Source organism: Pangasianodon hypophthalmus, chromosome 19 (genome assembly GCF_027358585.1).
Source record: "Pangasianodon hypophthalmus isolate fPanHyp1 chromosome 19, fPanHyp1.pri, whole genome shotgun sequence".
NCBI lineage: Eukaryota > Metazoa > Chordata > Actinopteri > Siluriformes > Pangasiidae > Pangasianodon > Pangasianodon hypophthalmus.
This window is the reverse complement of record NC_069728.1, coordinates 4,843,022-4,863,065: the sequence shown is the minus strand read 5'-3', so window position 1 is coordinate 4,863,065 and position 20,044 is coordinate 4,843,022. Positions and strand designations below refer to the sequence as shown.

Below are 20,044 nucleotides of genomic sequence, written 5' to 3'. Positions count from 1 at the left end.
GTTTTTCTGTTTGCTCTCCCAGAGGTCATCAGGACAATATGAGTGAGTGAATGAAGCATAACTGAAAGACCCAAAGGATGCAATTCCTTACACCTATTAAACAGGGCAGCAAAAACTTCAATTATAAGCATAGCACAGAAATATAAAAAGGGACAAGACTACTAATTTTCAATGACAAATCATTTACATGCAATACAAGATAATATCAGTAAATAAAAAAATAATAATACACATACAACCAAGCGTTCATGCATAAATCTAGTGGTTAGTCCATGGTGTCACCAGGAGGTTGTTCTACTAGTAATCAAACCAGAAAATCTCACTCTGACAACTAGTGAAGAAATAATCACTGGATTAGTCAATTAATCAAAAACTGTTTTAAAAAAAATAAATTACAGATTAATAACTCTTTGCAGCCATTCATAATAAATATCAGAACCCAACAAAACAGACTCCTCCATCTCTCTCTGCTTTACCCTTTTCCTCAAACATATCAGAACAATGTTCCATTATGAGAGGACTCTGTGTGTGTGTGTGTGTGTGTGTGTGAGTGAGTGTGTGTGAGTGAGTGTGTGGAGGAGGAGCAACAGCTGTGACTGAACAAACAGCTGCATCACTTCACTGACCCTTGCCCCTTCCTCCCTCGTTCACTCACTCCCTCTGTCGCGCTCATCTCCTCAGTAGGGTTGGAAAGGAACTTCATATAAGAGTTTAGAGAAGAAAAAAAAAAAAAAAGAGTTAAAAAGTTCTTTACATGATTGTGGTTATGATATTTTGTATCTCAGTTGTTACTCCAGAATTATGCTGCATTCGAGGTGAAGCTGCAACTTGCAGTTCCCTGCATACAACCGGTAAAAGCCAGGGGAAACACCCCTCAACTTGAAATTTCCACTCGTCAGCGTGGGGTAGTCTTCTCAACTTCCAGTACCTTCCTCGTTTACAGAGTGACGTGAAATCAACATGGCCGCTCGCACCGTGAATAGTATAAAGTCTCTCTTCTGTACTTTTAAATTATAGCAGTATTGGCCTCATTTTTTTTTCCCAACAGATGATGCCATCACACACCTACTACACACAGCTCTGAGCCATCTGGACACCAGGAAGGGAAATTGTTAAAATCCTGTTTGTTGACTACAGCTCAACATTTAAAACTATAATCCCCTCCAAACTCACCACCAAGGTGGAGGACCTGGGACTTAGCCCGTCCCTGTGTCAGTGGATCTCCAACTTCCTGACAGACAGACCACAAGCAGTCCAGGTGGGCAGACATGTCTCATTTCCCCTCACCCTCAGCACTGGTCCTGAGCCCACTGCTGTACTCATTGTACACTTATGACAGTGTGGCCACTCCCAGCTCTAGCACCATTCTCACGCTTGCTGACGACACTGTTGTGGTGTGCCTGTTCTCTTATAATGACGAGAATGCCTACCTGGAGGAGATTAAAAGCCTGGAGAACTGGTGCCAGAACAACCTCCACCTGAACATCAGCAAGACATCAGTGGGGCGCCAGTGGACAGAGTGGACAGTTTCCGGTACCTTGGTGTTCACATCACGCAGGACCAGTCATGGTCCTGTCACATTAACGCACCGGTGAAAAAGGACCGTCGAGAGCGTCCTGACAGGAAGCATCACAGCCTGGTTTGGGAACAGCACCAAGCAGGATAGGCGGGCTCTCCAGAGGGTGGTGCGATCAGCTGAGCGCACCATCCACACTGAGCTCCCTGACCTGCAGTATATCTACAGCAAACAGTGCTGGACCAAGGCCAGGAACGTAACGAAGGACCTCAGCCATCTGAACAATGGACTCTTCTCTCTGTTGCACTTCCGCTCCCTGAAGGCCAACACAGAGACAATGAGGAGGAGCTTCTTCCGACAGGCCTCTCGGGCGCTCAACCAGGACAACACCTAGGACTATTTACACATACACATATAAATACATATCTTGGATTTCTCTGCACACCATCCACACACCCAGCACTCCTGTCAATACACACGGCATATCCCGTATTTATAAATATTTATTATACTGCAAGCTTCTTCACTGCAACTACCTCAGCTCGATGTTGCACAGCAAAGTATTGCGCATACAACTGCACATATCTGCACTTTACACCATATAGAGTTCATTCATTTATTTTTTTTTTTTGCTGTCTTTTATATCTTTTATATTTATATTTTTATATACTTTTTCTATTTCTATGTAAGTAAATTCTGTTTTTATGCAAATTCTGCTTTATCACTGGACAGTCGTAAAAGGCACTTAACTGGACGTTGTACTGTGTATGGTCGTGTGTGTGACCAATAAAATTTGATTTGATTTTTGATCAGTTAATAGATGGAACAGTACTTGGTTAAATCTACAACACTGACCATACTAATGACTGTTTCAAGAAGGAGATCACCAACGTTAGCCAGCTATCTTGTTGCTAAGCTACTCACTACTGTCCGCTGTTGTTGCCTGAATGTTTGAAGTTCACTGTAGTAGAACAGCACTCAGGCCTGTAACTGTAAAAGTGCGGTTAAAGTAGCTTTTTATGAGTTTTACGTGCTCTAACAGAGCAAACGAAAGACACGCATTCATGGAGGTGTCCATGTTTTTTTTTCCCCACTTTGCCCGTTTTGTTAGCGACAGGCTAGCCAACTAACTCACAATGATCAGTGGTCGTATATTTACCTCCTCAAAACAGTGAACTGTATAGTCAGTGTTATAGATTTAACAAGCAAATGTCTACTGACCAATCTAAAGCATATACTTTAGCTTTAAAGTTAAGAAGTACTGCTTTGTTTCCTGCTGATCCTGTGAGCAGCCATGATGATTTGACGTAGCTCCTCTGCAGACACACACACACAGACACACACACACAAACAGCTATGCTGATACAAATGAGACATTGATAGAAATTTCTAAGCTACGCAACTAGCTCATGTATTTGCCCTGAAGTGCTACTGTTACAAATTTCAAGGCCATGGAACTGTGCAAAGTGGATGTTCAGACGGCTTTATCTCTACCCCAGGGGTTTTTGATTATCATGGGGACTGATGTGAAACACATTAGCATTCTCCGTGTCCTCTGCGAAAGGTTTATACTGGTGTCCAGTAAATAGCGACAAAGGGAGCGTTTGTTCCCATGTACCAAAATACAGTTACAAAAATGAAACCGCTAGCTGCCTAAAAATAGCTTTCTGTCACTGAGACAATAACGCAAATTAACGAAGACGATATAATCCCAAAATTTCTGGTGCATGGTCAGCACAGACACTCTTCAGCCTTTAAACATGCATCCCAACACACTAAAAATAGACAGGAGTGGGTGTCTGCCACTACGGCCTGCCTATCTTCTGCCCACATATAATACAAACTCAAGTACAGTAACTTCCAAAATCTCTCAGCAACCCCTGACTCAATGAAATAAGATGAGGAAGAAAAAAGTAGAGGAAAAACAGCAACAACAACAAAAAGAAAAAGAACAAGAACAAGAAGAGCAACTACAACAGCAGCAAGAGGAAAAGGAACAAGAAGGGGTACAACAATATGAAGAAGAAGAGGAAAAAGAAGAAGGACAAAAGAAAGGAAAAAGAAGAGGAAGAGAAAAACGACAACAACAACAAGGACAACCATAAGAGAATAAAGAAGAAGAAGGACATCAACAAGAGGAAGGAAAAGCTGAACAAGAATATGGAAAAAAAGGGGTAGAACAAGACAAAAACAAGAAGACTCTTATTATATCTTATTACATGTATTTTTCTCTTATCGTATTTTTCTCTTGCTCCATTTAAAGTGTGTACAGAGATGCAGCTGGTTTTCCTGATTTTGTTTGCACTCCTGACCTAATGAGTGTGTGACCCTGCGAGCACTGACAGGTGTCTGCTGTTCACAGCTCAATGCTGATGTCTGAGTGACTCAAAAAAAAAAAAACCAAGACCAATATGGCGGACCACCTGTGACTAAAAATCCCTCAAAGTTTATGCTGAGTAACCACAAGAAGATCTTAGTCCCAGGTTTTGTGGTTGCCAACAAATATTTGGAACTGCTACAATCCACCGTCTTTGATTGTTCTCATACTTTGCTAGTTGGTTTTCTAAGATACTGAACAAAACACAAAAGTGCCACAGTGGCATGCATGGGTCTGGTTCCACGAGCCTTGTGTAAATGAGAGCTTAAGCCTAGCTTTAATAACACATTACAACACATGCACTGCTCTCTTACAAAACAAAAAGATCACAAATAGTTGACCATGACCTTGAATAACAATTAAAACACAATGGCAGAGTGAATATATCGATAGTCAGTTTGTTACCGCAAGCAGTGCTGGATATTATTGGTTGGTAGACTATTCTTAGCAGTGGCAGCGAAGTGTTTAACACCTGATGTACCAGAACTCTTCACACTACCATGTCAATGTGTTGAGAATGTGGTCAGGAGGTGCTTGGTGGTTCCTCTCTATTGATGTATAGGGTAAAAAATAGCAACAGAAGACTACGAGAAAAAAAAAAGCTGATATGCATGGCTGCAAAATAGCTAAAAAGGTGGCGAGTGAGTGTAAAATTGTGGTGTCTAACTCTGCTGACAATCAGACGAGCCCATCTGCCTCAAGGTTCAACATGTTGTGCATTCTGAGATGCTTTTCTGCTCACCACAATTGTACAGAGCGGTTATCTTAGTTACTAGATCCTTTCTGTCAGCTTGAACCAGTCTGGCCCTTCTCCACTGACCTCTCTCATCAACAAGGCGTTTCCATCCACAGAACTGCTGCTCACTGGATGTTTTTTCTTTATTGCCCCATTCTGAGTAAACTCTAGAGACTGTTGTGTGCGAAAATCCCAGGAGATCAGCAGTTATAGAAAAACTCAAACCAGCCTGTCTGGCACTGACAATCACACTACAGTCAAAATCACTGATCTCACATTTTTCCTCATTCTAATAGTTGATATGAACATTACATGAAGCTGCTGGCTCGTATCTGCATGAATTTATACACTGAACTGCTGCCACATGATTGGCTGATTAGATAATTGCATGAATGACTGTGTGTACAGGTGTTCCTAATAAAGTGCTCGGTGAGTGTAAGTACTAGTAATGGCGCACAACCTAGCTTAAAAAGTTGACACTCACACGTTGACTTGTCCAATATAATAATAATAATAATATCGTCGCAACATGGTATTATATTCTTAGAATATCCATTAACGTTTACTCCTAATACATCAGAGTACGCTACTAAGAGTTATTAATCAAACATAAGGCAAAAGAGTTTAATTAAAGTTCAATGAATTTACTATGGAAACTACTTTGGAACAAATGTAGTAAACACTATGGGTACACCTCAGACTTCCACACCATATGACACAATGTCTACTCAGAAGGCAACAATATTTTGATATTTGATACCACTGCCTCCGACAGATCTGTGACCAGCTTTGGTCAGAATCTGAGGTAGGTTTGAATCTGAGGCAGAATTTGTGAATGATGATGTAGAGAAGGACTATTTTTTCAGAGTTACAGCCAAATCACCTTGCTAGCCTATTACATTATTTCTGCATCACTATAAGAATATGAATAATTTTTTTACACACTGGTGTAACACTCAGCCCTCACCAATACACATAAATTAGCAAACAAAATATTGCTCTTCTAGCACTCAGAAGTCCATTAAAGAGTGTCTCAAAATGCTATGTACACAGTTTATATGCAGTTTGTGGCTCTATTATTTACACAGTTCTGAAACGAATAACACACTTATAAGCGTAAAACAACTCGTGTCTCATTGCTCAGACGATCCATGGCAAGCTCTGGATAATCCGTGCTGGTTCCCTGTCCGGACGGTTCCCTGATTCCTAGGAAATTCATTCGCATGATGAATTATCCACAATTCAGATGTATATAATCACAGCTAGCTCCTTGCTTGCGTGTACACAGGATCATATAACGTGTACCTTCTCCTTGTGTAGGCTCAGTCTTTTACTTCCGGGGTTCCCCGCCCCTTTCCGGTCAACGCTGACCAATAAAAAGAATTTAAAATCCTCCCTTATTGTGCCCACAGATACGCACAGCAGAAAAATATGCGGAACTGTTGCTGAATCCACATGACACACTGCCAGTCTGTACTGCTCGAGTGTCTTCATTTCAGTAAATACATCGCTATGTTCATTCAGCACCATCGCTGCAAACTGCTGAAAGGAAAATGAAACATATGAAACACTGGAGGCCACGAATTGAGTCAGCATTGTGAACTCTGACTGGGTTTCCTTACATTAGATGAGAAATATTTCAATAGGTTTCCAAGCATCTCTACACCACAGAGACAGAAATTCTCAGAGGACTTGGCAGTCTTCAGAATTGCATTTCTACAAGGCCAGGGTGGACCATTTCTCTCACAGCCTCGCTGGTACCTGGCTGAAGTCCAAGTCTTGTCGTTGAAAATGTTCTGACACAAGGACCACATGCATACGTACATCCTTCATCATGTGACAGAGGACCCCAAAGTGGAACAGTCCGACAGCAACGAGTAGGCCTGTGGCTTGCTAGCAACAAGATAGCTTTTAAACCAACCAGCCTTAAAGTTGCCTTTGCTCAGCTTCGCCTGAGTATTACCTTGAGAATCATGTTTGATCTTTAGATATCAGGTGCTGTTTTTTCTGGATGTCTACTTCAAATGATGTACACGTAGAAGTAGGAAAGATGGAAACAGCTCTGTAACTACAGCATGTGGACACATGGAATTTTTTTGGATTTATTAATTTTATATCTAGATAAGACTTTAGCTTATAAATGTGTGCAAGAAGTTCTCACAAAAAATGGATTTGGGGGAATTAATAAAGAAAGTGCACAAAACCTGCGATCCTGTGAAGAAATTCAGGTCCTGAACGTCAATTTTCAAATGTTATACATAAGAAATCATCTCTCTTCATAAGAAAGATCCTGCAAGATTCTTGTGTCAATTGTACTGTTTTCAGTAGTATGATGTCTCAATACATAAGTTCCACTTATACTTCCAGCAGTTTGGAAAAGTCATTCTTTGAAACGGATTCATCCGGACTGTCCATCCACAGAAACGTGTGAATGAACCAGGGACGGGACTGCATGCCTCACATCGTCTTCTTGCACGCACAGTGTTGGTCGCTGAGAATTTAACAGTTTAACCAGTTGGTCGGTTGGAGCTGCTTTTCTATTTTAACTCAGCACAATGGAGGTATTTATACAGAATCAGTGTTTAGGGACTTCAGTTCACTCGTAGCTTAAAATCCTCTGACTGTTGTGAAAGACTAAAGCTTGGGACTTTCCGAAGTTTGTTTCTTAGAAGCAACGGCCTTTAATTTGTTGCCTCCACGGCTCTAAGTAGAGTGCTGACAGATGCCTCATAAAACACAATGAGCGAGCACAGCTCAACCACAATACACACACACAGAGAGGGAGTGAGAGAGATGGGAAGAGAGATGTCAGATACACTTTGTTTCCCTATATACAGCTTCAGGGTGTTGAAAAGCTAGAATGGAAAGGGAGCAAGCAGGAGTGGACGAATAATAAATTAATTTGCTAGCCCATCCAACAAGTATGCTCCAGTGTTCTGCCCAGTCCCAAGTTTTGGTTGCCCAGAAACCTAGACTAAAATAATTAGGCTTAAAATTGTCGTGCACTGACACTAATTGAACCGCAGTATATTAAAGCCTCATCCTTACAGATCTGTAATGTAGTCAGAAAGTGACTGACCAACATTTCGGTGGTGTCCTTCCTCACATATCGCATATAAAAGATATTCAAGTATGGCTAGTGCTGTTATTTTCTCTGTGAGGTTACTGCATGTTTTGCTAGCAGGAAAGTTATATGATCACAGTTATTTTGCTTGGTTTCACCAGTATAAAATCAGCCCTACAAGCTAATTACACTTCCCAGAAATTTTTTTTTTCTTCCCCCACCAACAGCCAGATCATGCGTCGGCAATAGGATCTGGAATGAGCAGCGTCCTAAAGTTACAGCCTCAACGTGAAGCACATTGTGTTTAAATATAGCTACGTAACAAAAGATTTTTTTGGTTGTTGGATGGGAAAGGGAAGAACTGCTGGGGACAGCTGTATAAGTAGCCTTCTGAACCTACTTGTCTGCCAGGAAACTATGGATAAAAAACTAGTCTGGACAGACAATCCGATTGACCTAGACGCTGAGGTTACTGTGTTGTGCGCCACTGGGGTGAGCACTAAAGCTGCATTCAACTAGAGTTCGTAACTCGTACTTCCCAAAGTCTGACCAATTCCTACTCAGGAATTTGGGATGGTCTTGGGAAGATTCGACTTCCCACTTACAAGGTAAGTCACATGCAGCATTACAAACTGAAATTAGTGGGAAGGTATAAACAGGAAGACAGGGCAGCACAAGGACAGTCCAAGTTTACGGTCTCCATATGGCCAACCGCAGTAGGGAGGAGTGATACTCTGAGGAGAATGGTGTGACTTACCCCCAGGCTAGTTCACAGAGAAAGAGAGAGGGGGGAACCACTTTATTAGACAAAGGTAGACCTGCCATCAAAAAGCTCCAGGAGGCATGTTGGTAGCCAAACCTTTGAGTTCACTATGCGAAGACTCTTCAACCAGCATCACGGTACAATGTCCATTTGCAAGTATTGGCACTACACCATCTTTTTGCTCACCACCTGTGAACATTTTTTTTTTTTTTTTTTTTTTTTTTAATAAAACCTGGTGCTTGGATAGGTCTGCCAAAAACATGATACCAAACATGACAGTGTTACAATGTTAGAAGCTCTCTGTAAACTATTGGCTGTATATTTCAGCTGATTTGCAAGCTACTCCTGACTTTCTCTAGATTCCACAGGAGGTGTGGAGTTTGTTGAACACTACTGGCTGTTGTGGAAATCCGTCGAGCCCACAGTCCTGCTTGCTCTCTGACTTCCTTACTTGAAAGGAAATCTGACAACATACAAAATCAAATCAGGGCCCTCAAACCATTTAATGCACTCTCAGAAATAAAGGCACCAAACTGTACTTATCCATAATGTTGGTCTGGTACCATTAGGGTGACATCATTTGTATCTTTAATATGTATCTTTATACCTTAAAGAGCACCTTTAAAGCTAATTATAGATGCACATTCCTGGGTAAAATATATACATTCAGCAACCATTTCTACATCTGCACATTTATTCGGTAATCCAATCAGCCAATCATGTGACAGCAGCGGAATGGAAGGAAAAAACAAACAAACAAACAAAAAACCACAAACACACACAGAATGGTGCTAAAAACAAAAACATCCAGTTCTGCAGGAGGAAAGACCTTTTTGCCTAGAGAGGTCAAAGGAGAATGGACAGACTGGCTGGCAGGAAGGCTATGGTAACTCAAATAATCACTCTTTACAACCGTGGTGAACAGAAAAGCATCTCAGATTGCACAACAGGTTGAATCCTTGAGATGGATGGAGTACAACAGCAGAAGACCACATCAGGTTCCACTCCTATCAACCAAGAACGGCAATCTGAGGCTACAGTAGGCACAGCCTCGCCAAAACTGTATAATTTTAAGACTAGGCGAGGTTGACGGAACCACTCCTCCGGTAGACAAGGAAACCTTTATTTCTGAAAATGTGGTCACTTTATGCACTACAAGATTTTACTTAATCATATTAGTAGTGGAGCTGATATATGAATTGTTCACAACATAATGCATCGCAGCATATGATATTCAAAATGCTACAGAGTGAGCTGTTCCTATTTAGAGTATCTGCTGTGCATCAAAGTCAACTATTCTTAGTTCCAACTGTTTCTCCTGAGCTAATGAGCACTAACAGATCACAGAGGGGGAACTGAAAAAAAGACAGAGTGCAAGCTGCACTGTTTAAGCAAGGCTTCAGATGTACAGGCCAAAAACACACCCACCTACAAGCAGCTGCAAAGTGTGTGAGCGCATGCTGAGAAAGAAAATGCACGTTCTCAAATTCTCAGACTTCGCTTGGGCTGCGCTGAAGCAGTCGCACAAACTTGCTCCTTAAACAACACACTGAAAAAAGCTGCTAAATAAAACAGGATTTAATCTTCTTGCATGCACCTTCTTGGTGTAGGAGGCTTGTTCTGTCACTAGCCCTCGCTGTGGCAACCGGACCATGACGGACAGCACGCAGTTGTTTATTCTCTTTCTTTATTTCTTTTTTATTTCTCTGCCACTGTCCTATTTAAAGCTAACCTGGCATTGCTATATCTAGCCGTGGGTGTTCTCTCTGAAGAGGCTCGTCAGATTACCCAGAAGCCCCTCAACTATGAGAGCTACTCACACACCAGCTCACACACACTTCATTCAAACACCATCAGCTGATAGGCTCTTAACAGGGTTCACACACACACACGGGTGCACAGGCACGTACACACACACACACACACACACACACAGACGCGTACACATACACACACACAGGCGCGTAAACACGCACACAGGGGCACAAGCACAGAATCTATGATTTGAAGTGAGTCTACATATAACATAGCATGATGGAGATTACAGTTCTTGGATGGAAATTCCTGTGTAAAAACATGATGAGCTCTTAACACTTCCCTAACTGTCCCATGGCTGCTATCAGCACAGAGCTCACGACTAGCGCCACAGGCCAACACTGCATTTCATTACTGGAACTGAAGTATGTGGTTTTAAACATACAGTAAGAAGTGCCCATTTATCTGCCACACTGGTAAACCTATTACACCATTTCTTCAGAGTAAAAAGGTCCATTTGTGCCTGCGGCCATGTCCAAATTAGGCCATAACGAAGGACACTGCTATGTTACTAGTGAAAGCGTAATCACTTAAACACAAAGGCATGTGTGCTGTTCTTGGCTGGTATTTGTCCCTCATCGTCCCACTCATCACCTCTCACTTCCCATCTGACGAAGAAAAATGGCTGGCAGCAATGCAGCACAGACCGCCGGGGTGTCTGCGCGTCAAACATAGCAGCTGCAGCACGAAATATGCACATCAGGACACGGCCATGTAACGATGCACATCGGAACCAGGAGTGACGTTTACATATTCATCTTTTGTCAGCGACAAGCTAGACTGATTTATATTTACTTCAAAACAGTTAACTGTACAGCTAACTGTTACAGAGTTAGCATGCGAATATCTCTGTGTGTTGAATGCTCTAAAGTAAATACTGTATACACAGTAGAACTCAATTACAGGTAAGAAGTGCTCCTTTGTTTACTGCTCATGCTGTGAGCGGCCATGTTGAATTGGTGTCACTTGCTGAACTCGGGGTTGAGGAGACTGTTCAGAGGAATTCTGAGTTGAGCGGGCATTGCGTTTGCTCTTTCCTAGTCGGAAGATGGGAATAACAATTTACAACCTCTCACTGAAACAGGATATTATAAACATTTTAAACAATAATAGTAAAATAATTAAGCACTGTATACGACGTGATGATGCGTAAGGTTAGTGTAATTTTATGGCACAATAATTAGCTTTATGTGTATAGTAATATGTGTTTGCAACATTATATTATAAACTAAGAAGCCAAATATTTGAAATAATTGCTCCTTATGTCTAGCTAGACAGCCAGGCAAGCAGGTAAAACTAGCTAACAGCATTTTCCTGCACTGGCCGTGCCAAGTGATATTTACTGCCAATCAAAGCAGAACAGGGCAATCCATAAACACACCTGACCCATTACAGGAGTCACGGGGTGTGTGTGTGTGTGTGTGTGTGTCTTTCCAAATAGTTCTAGACACAGGGCATGGCAAATTCACTGAAGACAAAGTTTAAAAAGTATAATTTTTTATGGACGCATATCGTATAAAACAGATAAAAGCAGATGACGTTTCTCATGGTCACCTTTTCATCGAAAAATAATTTAAAAAATATATATTAAAAAGTTTTTTTTCCATTCTGGTCTATCTGGTACTCTGAAGGCTAAAGTTACATTTTAGTTGAGGGTTAAACAAAGCCAGTGAATATTATGGGTGTTTTTAATGCATCCCAGAATATCCAAGAGCTTCTTCCACAGTCATATTATCTATCTTTTACATTATCTTTAGAAAGAAAGAGATAAAAAACTAAGTATGTAGTAAATTCAATTTGTGTACTTGTTTCTGATTTCATTCACTAAACTAAAGGTATGTCTGGTTACTATACAACAGTGATAAAGTTTTTATAAAACACACTCCCTGTGATATGACTGCTTACATTTCTGACTTTCAGATGGAAAGATAAGGGTTTTTTTTTTTTTGGTGAGATTAACAATGTTTATGTATAACTGCTGCAGTGTATTTAACAGATTGTGTCTAAATGTGATTAAACCAGTGAAGTAAAGGACAAATGAAATTTCAAAAATTTGCCCATTTATGTGTTTCACTCACTACACAAACAGCTTGACCATTAACTGACCATTACATTCAAGATTATTAAAGCCTACTCGTTTTTAGCGTGCTTAATATTTCCTTGTCATTTTGTTAACAAGATTGTCTTACACAATGCATTCCTGCTAGTGCAAAATAATTTTCGGCAGGTAAAAGCAGTTTTTCTTACAGCATTTTATTACTGTAACTGACTGAGAGACACGTCACTCTGACATCATAAGTACATTCATTTTTACAGCATATTATCAAATAGGACACCTTTCCAAGCTAATAAAAGATGGTTGTATTAACAGGCAATTAGGAGGGATAACTGGCCCGAGCAGCTCTGTCTTTGCAGTGCCAAGCTCATCTCAGCTAAGAAGCTAACTATCATATCAGTGAAGTTTGCTTGCTAACTAAAAATTTAACAGGCTTAGCTTGCTAGTTAAATAACCTACCTAATTTATACTTCTTTAACAAATATATGTAGCTCGCCTAAACGCTACATCAAGAAACTAAACAGATAACGTCATGTTAGATATCTACAGCACTGAGGAGTTGAGGAGGAGCTGCATATAATGGACATGTTTAAATAACTAACACTTTATGGCATCTGTTTAAGCAGCTAATCAGCTTTCACATCCTTGATGCTGTAATCATAAAACATCACGTCTTGACTGTGCCCACAAACACAGAGAGACGTGTATGCCTTTGATTTCTCTCTAGTATAAACGTTTCTCAGCGTTTCTATGAGAGATCTATATATGTCCGGTCATTGTTAACGAACAAATGAATAATTTTCCATTTGCAAATGCAAAGCAATTCTCTGTTTTATTTCAAGATACTGTTGATCACACGCATTACATTTTCCAGGATTAAGATTACGTAGCTGACTAGCTGCCTTATGGAGATATTAAACTAACATGAGTTCAAAATTTGACCCAAAATATTACCTCTCAGATCTTTTTCCAAGAATTAGAGGATTTTCTTTAGGTTTAGGTCTAAGTTCAAGGAGTTTTTTCCCCCCCAAATAGTGGAAGTTAGAAGAAAAAGCTTTAAGTGAACTAACTGTGCATATCATAAGCTCATGTATGAAAGTATGCTGTCGGCTGAACAGAGACACAAACCAGGGCAAGTTGAATGAACCTGAAACACACTCGGTTTCAGGAACTCTTGAAACACAAATGGAGGGTCTGCTAGAGACGGGGGAGTCCAGACCCACACAGATGCAACCTGCGAATAGTCACATTTGAGTGTGGAGTGTAGAGGGGAGAAAGCCGTAAGGGTTTCAGACCCTTCACCCAACACACATGCACACGCGCACGCACACACACAAGCACTTTGGTTGCTAAACCATACAAGTGCAAAGCTGCAAAATTACAGGCTGCCTAATGTTGGCTTCTCACTGCCAGTCCACATGTTCTGGACTAGCTGAGCACACACAGCCAAAACTCTTTAACCAACCATCTGTATAGTGCCGTGTTCAGGAAAAAGGGGAAGTTATAAAGCCCTGGAATGGGTGCAAAGAGAGAGCACATCTTGTAGAAATACCCAATATAGGAACAATATTTATATCACTATTATAATATTTTGATATCATACCTGATATTTTAATGAATCATACGTTTCAATGATTAGCATCTAGAGCTAGCATTAGAGTTCCACGCATGTTTACGCTGTGCTTGAGATTTTTAAAACCATGTGATTTAGTGTAAACACTCGCAGAAAGGGCGGATACTCAGGAACAGCCGAAAACAGTCAGTGTTCTCACACACTCAGCAGAACATCCTGTGATTCATTAGCGAACTTGTTTGATGAGTAGGGATGGTCATTACTGGGAATGCTAATGCTTGGTTTCTGTGAATCCATAGTATCACACAGACTGTGGTAAAGTACCATCAGACTGCTGAAGACCATAAAACAAACCGTAAAATTTTAAGAGACCTATAAACTACTCAAATGGCCTAGAGAACGTCTACTTGTACACTATATGGCCAAACATTTGTGCGCACCTGACCATCCCACTCATATGTGGTTCTTCCCCAAATTGTTCCCACAAAGTTGGAAGCACACAATTGTATAGAATGTCTCTGTATGCTGTAGCTTTACAATTTCTCTTCACTGGAACTAAGAGGCTCAAACCTGTTCCAGCATGACAGTGCCCCTGTGCACAAAGCGAGCTCCATGAAGACATGGTGTGTGAAGGTTGGAGTGGAAGACCTCAAGTGTCCTGCACAGAGCCCTGACCTCAACCCCACTGAACAACTGAACACCTTTGGGATGAACTGGTACGCCACCTATGTACAAGGCCTTCTTGCCCAACAACAATCTCTGATCTCACTAATGCTCTTGTAGCTGAATGATCACAAATCCCCACAGCCACGCTCCAAAATCTAGTGGAAAGCCTTCCCAGAAGAGTGGAGCTTATTATAACAGCAAAGGGGGAATAAACCTGGAATGGGATGTTCAGCAATATGGGCGTTATGGTCAGGTGTCCACATACTTTTGGCCACATAGTGCATTGTGGAAGCCTGGGAAAACCGTTTACTTGGTGAAATTTTCAACATTTTCCACTGTATGATGTTCCAAAAACCACAGGCTTTCTCAGGAACTGAATTCGGTCTCTTACTTGCACAAATCTCAATCCCAAGTAAAGTTACAGTACGCACACGTTATATGTGTATGTACACATATAAATAAATAGATAGATAGATAGATAGATACATAGATACCTAGATAGATATAGATATATAGATAAAGCCACTGTTATTTATTGATTTAAGTAAGGAATACAATTCACACTCAGGTGGTGTGATACAGCACAACGCGTAGCAAAGTGGATCACTGTCGTATGACAGCTATTATTTTCGTATAACAGCTACAAACACTCTCGAGAAGCACCTCCGATCTCTGCTACTTTCTTATAAGATTTACTTTATTACAAGATGTCTCTATTCATATTTAACGAGAGGTCGTATATGACAGGACAAGACGACAAACCACGGTTATATTTTTTTCCTCTATTCCATTCCCATCCTGCAGACAAGAACTACATTTGTGAGAGGGAAAATGAAAACCTGTCGTACCACACACGCCAGGCGACTGGTCTGAGGAATCATTCGAAGCTAATCGTTTGGATTTGGGCCTAATTTGCATGAAGATGAGAAAGGTTCAGAAAATCAAGGCTCCATGTCATGCACGTACATAAAAATGAGCACTGTGTCATTTTGTCATTCACTAGGGTGACAAAGGATTAGCCTACAGGCCGAGGCATTACAGGAGTCTTAAATAACCACATTTCCATGTTGTTTTGGTATATTTACGCAATATATATTTATATTTTATGTACATAAAATGCATTTGCATAAATATGTATGCATTTATGTGTATTTATGTCTATGATGTTATGCATCCTAACAAAGATCTCAGGGCATCTGGAGGAAAAACAGCTCTACATCATCATAAATCTTTCAGCAAACTCAGAAGTGAGGATAAGGATCTTTTCTGTAGAAGAAAAGGCTTTCTTTTGGCATGCCAAATAGTTTGTTGGTATGGAGATTTGGAGACCCCAACATGCTGCCATCTTCTGCAAATCTCCAACTGTGATCCTCAGAGAAATTTCTGCCTCTCGAACCCTAGAACTTGCGTCCTCTTCCGCTAAGCGTTATTAAAGCTTCGGGTGTTTTAATCGTCTTAATTATTGTCCTGACAGTGGACATGGGAAATTTCAGACATGTAGCTATTTTTATAGCCATTTCTCTGATTTAGGAGGGTCAACACACTTGTATCTGATTTCATTTCTTTGTTCTGTAATCTGGAGACTGGTGTCTATGGACAAGCCAGTGATGTGAGACATCGCAACTTACAGCACAGTGATCAATAAACTATTTTACAAAACACATGAGATTTAAGAAGAGGAAGAAGAGCAGTTGGTTGAATTGTGGCAGCAGACAGAATGTCTCATCACAGTTATATCACAAATAGGACAAAAAAGACGTGGCATGGAAAAAAATATAGGATTAATTAGGTATGTAGCTAGCTAAATTGCACACAAACACTCTGTTCATCAAGTCTGTTTACTATTATGGTAACTATTTCAAGATCTCCAGTCAAAGAGTTACAAATCTGTGCTGCAAACATCGCTGCACACCCAGTATGGCAGAACGTAGTAATTTTCTTTAACTTTAGGTCTAGGATCTTCATCATATAATCTGACATGAAGAACATGTGTTATCATGCAGTCATGCAGAATTCTACAGATATTTTCGGGATCATATCGTACAATGTGACAAGTAATAATCATAAAAGACTGCTGTGAACAAGCTTTATGCTCACAAAATGTAAATTTCTGTGGCATCAGAATGAAATACTATAGGATACACGGCGCACAATATCTACAGTACTGTGCAAAAGTCTTAGACATTGTGTTATTTAGTACAAAATTTGTCATCAATGTTTATTTTATGACTTCTGAATTACTGAATCAGTAATTCAACATTATACTTTTCCAACAAAAAATGAAACGCTATTGGATGTGAGTAAAGAAAGCAACAAATTACATACCAGACCACTTTTCAGACTAAAAAAAAAAAAAAAAAAAAAAAAGAACCACATCATGAAGGCTGAAGGTTTTGAGTCAGAGTTAGTCAGTCAGAGTCAGACTTTGCTTTTTTTTTTTTTTTTTTTACTGTTTACTGCTATTAATATATATATATTTTATATATATACATACATATATATATATATATATATAAAATATACACATACACCCACATACACACATTTGTATATGCACTCCTGAGAGCTCCTGTGCCACCATTTGCTTGTTTACTTTTGCTGCAGTGAACGTATAATTCACTTATACAGTCTTCCTGTACGCAAAGGTAAAATCATTATAATGATTAAAATGTTTGATATAAAATTCAAACTAACACACGTCTGGGTGTGCAAAAATTTTTAAAAATATCTTCTTTGATGTTTTTTTTTCTTAAAAGATTAATCATTATTTGGTGATCTGCCACACCTGATGCAGACCATCAAGAGCCACAAGTCTTAAACATTTAAAGAAATCAAATGGAAAAGCTTCTCATACTAACTTCCTTTATCTATTCGTTTAATTCTTGCTAATTTTCTGACCAATTATTTGTTGTTAAGACCATTAAAAGCTTAATATTTGGCCATTTTGGGTTTGGCCCCTTTTTTTTGACCAGGAGTGTGTGTGCGCGCATGTATTTTATATATATATGTATATATTTATATATATACACCCACCCACACACGCACGCACGCACACACACACACACACACACACACACTCATTATTCTTAAAGGTGTCTTTGCTGTAGAGAATTGCTTCGCATGTGCCTAAGACTTTTGCACAGTCCTGTACATGGACTCCTTGGGTCTTGTCCCTGTTTAAACAGTGATATTTATTTAATAACTTTATTTTTATCCAACCCATTGTATTTTCCTTCCATTAACAGACAATGACGTGATGATGTGTTTGCACAGTTGGAGTTAAACCAGGCAGCAGCATGCCATGAAGTGCTTAGTAACTCTTCTTGACAGCTACTCCAAGCTATTCCAGGAAAGCAAAGACAAGAAGCGTACTTCTAATTAAATGGATTCCTGTGGTGAGTGACTGGCTGCATGATCAATGCATACAGAGCAAAGGGGTAAATACAGCATGTGCAACAATCAGCTGAGAGATCCAGGGATTTCTTTTTTTTTTTTTTGGGGAGGAGGGGGGCGGTTCTGGTATTGATCTGCTGCCTAGAAGGAGCAGCAAGATGGGTTTAAACCCACACACACACACAGAGAGAGAGAGAGAGAGAGAGAGAGAAAGCTCAGAGAAGTAAGTGCCAACTCATCATCCTCCTCATCCTCATCCTCATGCCCCATGAAGCAGGTATCTCTGAAGCTCTGCACTGTGGCTCTGTGCATGCCATCTCTCACAGAGGGCGTCATGGGCCTTCATGGTGGACGATTAGCGCCCTCGTTAAAACATCCCTGGTTAATGATGTCTTTCTCAAGCTGCACTCATGCAAGAGAGTGATTTGAAAGTTAAATTTAGGGAGTGGAGGTTTTACACGACGTGCACGAGAGCGTTATTTAAAGTTGGCTGTATTGCGTATGAACTCTCTCACTGTCTCACTCTGTATTGTTGTTGGGAGGGAACACACACACACACACACACACACACACACACACACACACACACACCCTAAAATCTGGGGAGGGATATTTCTCATCACTGAACATCAACTCAAAGCAGATACAGCATGCACAGTTTGGATTAAACATATTTTGTGAAAGAAGTGCTGTTGTTGTTGTTATTGTTGTTATTGTTATTGTTATTTTTTGCCACGCAGAACTAAGATTACTCCTGTCCTGGATTAGTGCTGCTGTTTAAAGAAAGAGCTAGCTGTAAACAAAGCCCATGCTCGACCCAACAGCAGAATACAAGCCAGCCTGTGAGTTGTTTTAGCTCTCAGGAGCATGCAGTAAACCGCGAGCCTGCTTCAGCTGGCTTTCAGAGGCTTGCTAGCTCAGCTAGCTGCTACACGAGCTAGCAGGGAGTGTGAGCTCCTCTGCAGCACAGCACAGCTCTCTAACCGACAAACACAAACACGCAAACTTTACCTCCTGCTCCGGCTGGGACGCTCGCGCTCCTCTGGAGGATCTGGACACAAAACAAATCCTATTAGAGTCCAGCTGAAGACAAGTGTCCTGAGAGCGCAGTGAGCTGTTTGAACTGCGGGGACGGAGGGGGGCGGAGCTTCGGGCGGCTGCCGTTCGGTGCACGCGCTTCCTGCAAAGCTTAAAAAAAACGCAAGCGAAGGTGTCAGTGATGCCGCCTGCGCGCGTGTGTGTGTGTGTGTGTGTGTGTGTGTGTGTCGCGAGCGTAGCCGGTGTATGCACGCGTATACACACACACACAAAATACACAAACACAGAGACATGCATGCACACACACACACACACAAAATACACGAACACACAGACATGCATGCACACACACACACACACACACACTCACAGCGCGTTCACAGGCCTCAGTGTCAGTCTCAGAGACCTGCTGGATAGCGCGAGCGGAATTACAAACCTGACGCTAAACAAGCGCTTCATGCATAAAAAAATAAAAAACGGGAACAAAAAAGTAAGATCGTCTTACATCTAACACGCAAACTAAAGAACAGATGCAGCACTGCTGAGAATTGTCCTATATTGTGTATTTGAGAGCAAATTAGTTTGAGCTTTGCTCCCCCTGCTGGTTCCTGTGCTGCACTGCAGCTCTAACAGCTTACAGCACAGGTTCCCAACCCTACTCCTGGAGAATCCACTGTTCCTGGAGAATCCACTGTTTCTGGAGAACCCCCTGCTCCTGGAGAACCCCCTACTCCTGGAGAACCCCCTGTTCCTAGAGAACCCCCTGCTCCTGTCCTGAGCGTTTCAGTGTTCTCCCTGCTCACAACACACCCACTTCAGCTCAGAGGAGTACTGATAATTAGTTAACTCAGGAGAAGGGTAAACTCTAAAATATGTCCGAGGGGTTCTCCAGGACCAGGGAAGGCAACCTGTAGGCTAGAACAGTGGTTGTCAGTGTGGGGTCCGGGAGGCACAGCCAAGGGGTCTGTGAATTTTTTTTTATTTTTTTTTTTACAGTGGTGGAAATCACAAGCCAAAGCTATCAAAGCTGATTATATTTAGGGGTCC

General features: G+C 41.0%; 1 protein-coding gene across 4 annotated transcripts in view; it reads right to left on the bottom strand.

Moving 5' to 3' along the window:
* The window catches only part of ralgps2 (Ral GEF with PH domain and SH3 binding motif 2), a 104,317-nt gene extending 84,803 nt beyond the window's left edge, over positions 1-19,514 (bottom strand). For 2 of the 4 annotated variants that reach the window (XM_053242114.1, XM_053242115.1), the window contains exon 1: positions 18,971-19,103. Coding sequence is in view for 2 of the 4 variants with exons in the window: in XM_053242112.1 (XP_053098087.1) it covers positions 18,971-19,147; positions 19,368-19,456 (266 nt within the window). In the remaining 2 variants the exon portion in view is untranslated. Of the gene's footprint in view, positions 1-18,970; positions 19,148-19,367 lie in introns of those variants that run through there. The other 2 variants (XM_053242112.1, XM_053242113.1) reach the window with 2 other exon arrangements.
* Between the last annotated feature and the right edge of the window lie 530 nt (positions 19,515-20,044).